This window comes from Fopius arisanus, unplaced genomic scaffold, assembly GCF_000806365.1.
Source record: "Fopius arisanus strain USDA-PBARC FA_bdor unplaced genomic scaffold, ASM80636v1 scaffold00030, whole genome shotgun sequence".
NCBI classification, from domain to species: domain Eukaryota; kingdom Metazoa; phylum Arthropoda; class Insecta; order Hymenoptera; family Braconidae; genus Fopius; species Fopius arisanus.
In genome coordinates, this window is record NW_011887769.1 from 155,774 (window position 1) to 158,686 (window position 2,913).

At 43.8% G+C, this 2,913-nt stretch overlaps 1 protein-coding gene across 1 annotated transcript; it reads right to left on the reverse strand.

The window, feature by feature from the left end:
• Positions 1–516: 516 nt before the first annotated feature.
• Positions 517–2,370, reverse strand: LOC105265458 (tubulin alpha-1 chain-like). Its single transcript, XM_011302940.1, has 3 exons — positions 2,250–2,370; positions 1,851–2,073; positions 517–1,735 (listed from the first exon to the last, which is right to left on the reverse strand). Exons 1-3 carry the CDS (start codon positions 2,250–2,252, stop codon positions 609–611), a joined length of 1,353 nt encoding a protein of 450 aa, XP_011301242.1. The 5' UTR covers positions 2,253–2,370; the 3' UTR covers positions 517–608.
• Between the last annotated feature and the right edge of the window lie 543 nt (positions 2,371–2,913).

Consider the following 2,913-nt stretch of genomic DNA (forward strand, 5'->3'; position numbering starts at 1 on the left):
TTTGAATGTGTAAGATGCATAAAAAGACAGATTTTTTTTTAGATAATTGCACTATAATATTTATGCTAAGGTGAAAAAAGGCGAGAAATAAATTGCCGGAGAGATATGAAACATGGAAAGCTCCCGGTGCACGTTCCAATCCTAGGGGATGGGGGAATGTGACACCACTGCGCCCCCATAATTATCTACAATGATTTCAAACTGGCTACTATGATAAAACAATCCGAACATTTACTTAAAGGTCAATGCTGAAGGAATGAGGGGCGCAATTATAGGGTTCACAATACGATCGATAAACAATTCTATCATCGCATAATAATTATATTACCGATCTTATTATTATTCTCACATTATTGTAATGTTTGTTTTTCGTTATTAAAGTGTGTATATAGAAAAATATATATTCCAGGTGTACTGCCTTTGAATTTAATGATACCTTCACGTGTTGAAATGTTTTATTGTGTTTTTTTTTAATGATTGATGATGGGGTAGGTGATGGTGATACTAATTCAGGTCTGAGCTATAAAATTCATTTTATTATCAATGAAGCGATTACATCAGATTGCAGGAATGGTCATGCTCATTAGGTGAGGCAATAGTTTTTCATTTTAATATTCCTCGGCTCCTTCGCCCTCTCCCTCGGCAGAGTCCATGCCGACTTCCTCGTAGTCCTTCTCAAGGGCAGCGAGATCCTCACGAGCCTCGGAGAATTCTCCCTCCTCCATGCCCTCACCCACGTACCAGTGGACGAATGCACGTTTTGCGTACATAAGATCGAATTTGTGGTCGAGACGAGCCCAAGCCTCGGCGATGGCAGTTGTGTTGGACAGCATGCAGACAGCCCGCTGTACCTTGGCGAGATCACCACCAGGAACGACAGTGGGTGGCTGATAATTGATACCAACCTTGAATCCAGTTGGACACCAGTCGACAAACTGGATGGTGCGTTTTGTCTTGATGGTGGCGATAGCAGCGTTGACATCTTTAGGAACAACGTCGCCTCGGTAGAGCATGCAACAGGCCATGTACTTTCCATGACGTGGATCACACTTGACCATCTGATTGGCCGGCTCGAAGCAGGCGTTGGTGATCTCACCGACAGACAGCTGCTCATGATAAGCCTTCTCTGCTGAGATAACGGGTGCATAGGTGACCAGAGGGAAGTGAATCCTCGGGTAGGGCACCAAGTTGGTCTGGAACTCAGTGAGATCGACGTTGAGAGCTCCATCGAAACGAAGAGAAGCTGTGATCGACGACACTATCTGTCCAATAAGTCTGTTCAAGTTGGTGTACGTCGGGCGTTCGATGTCGAGATTCCTGCGACAGATGTCGTAGATAGCCTCGTTATCAACCATGAAGGCGCAATCAGAGTGTTCGAGTGTGGTATGGGTTGTCAGAATAGAGTTGTAAGGCTCAACAACAGCAGTGGAGACCTGGGGGGCTGGATAGATGGCAAATTCCAGTTTTGATTTTTTTCCATAATCCACAGAAAGACGCTCCATAAGCAGAGAAGTGAATCCAGAACCAGTGCCACCTCCGAACGAGTGGAAAATCAAGAAACCCTGGAGGCCAGTGCACTGATCAGCCAGCTTCCTAATTCTGTCCAAGACTAAATCCACGATCTCCTTTCCAATCGTATAATGACCTCGTGCATAATTATTTGCGGCATCCTCTTTACCAGTTATGAGCTGTTCGGGGTGGAACAATTGCCGATACGTTCCAGTACGAACCTCGTCTGCAAGCCAGAAATAATAATGAAAAATGAATAATAATGAGACTACTACCATTCCGACGCCAGGGAATATCCGAGTGGTAGTAAGGGGGCAATGAACAATGCAAGTGTTGCTCACCGACTACGGTTGGCTCGAGATCGATAAAGACTGCCCTAGGGACGTGCTTCCCAGCTCCAGTCTCACTGAAGAACGTATTGAAACTGTCATCACCACTTCCAATGGATTTATCTGATGGCATTTCGCCATCCGGCTGAATTCCATGCTCCAGACAGTACAATTCCCAGCAGGCGTTACCTATCTGCACGCCAGCTTGCCCAACATGAATGGAAATGCACTCACGCTAAAAATGAAACATTTAAAATTACCAGAAATTCATCAGTTGTAATGATTGGTACGAGGGAATCATTCAATAGAGAAGAAAGAAGAGAGATATACTTAAATAAATTGAATTTAATATTTTTAATTACCAATTTCTCCAAAAAATTTTCTAATGGTGATTAATTAATGGATAATTACCATTTTTGAAGAGTTAGCAGAATAAAGTCTGTTGGGGGTAGTTTATGAGAAGCCGGTGATGATGCCTCGCAAAACGAAGTTCCACTTGGAATGAGCTCAACGCGACTGTTGCGGCTGTGACGCCGGTGTCTCTCTATATACCCGACCCGGCCCACACCGATGATTCCCATAGGCTGACGGGAGTCTGAGTCAGACAGAAAGGTAGATCAATACCGAAACGAGAGACTTTCCTATAGGATAACTGAGGAAAAACCTCCTCCTCCTCCTCCACTGCGAAAGGTTCTCCATTAATCAATATTTCGTTGTGACTATTTCGAGAATAAGAAAAAAATTCGGGATATAGCAACAGGAGAGGACCACCGGAGAATGAGAGGAAGTGATGAATGAATATTTCAGAGTGTCAAAGTACTAAAAATTTTATTTCATTGTCAACTTTGATAGGAATGATTCTTCGATGGAATTTCCCATAACAAATAATTTTCTTTTGCATCGGATTGATAAAGTCATAAAAAATGATAGTCGATAGTTGATAGTTGATGTGTGCATGAGTAATTTAGTACTCCTCAGCGCCTTCGCCCTCTCCCTCGACGGAGTCGGTACCGACTTCCTCGTAGTCCTTCTCGAGGGCAGCGAGATCCTCACGAGCCTCGGAGAATTCTCCCTC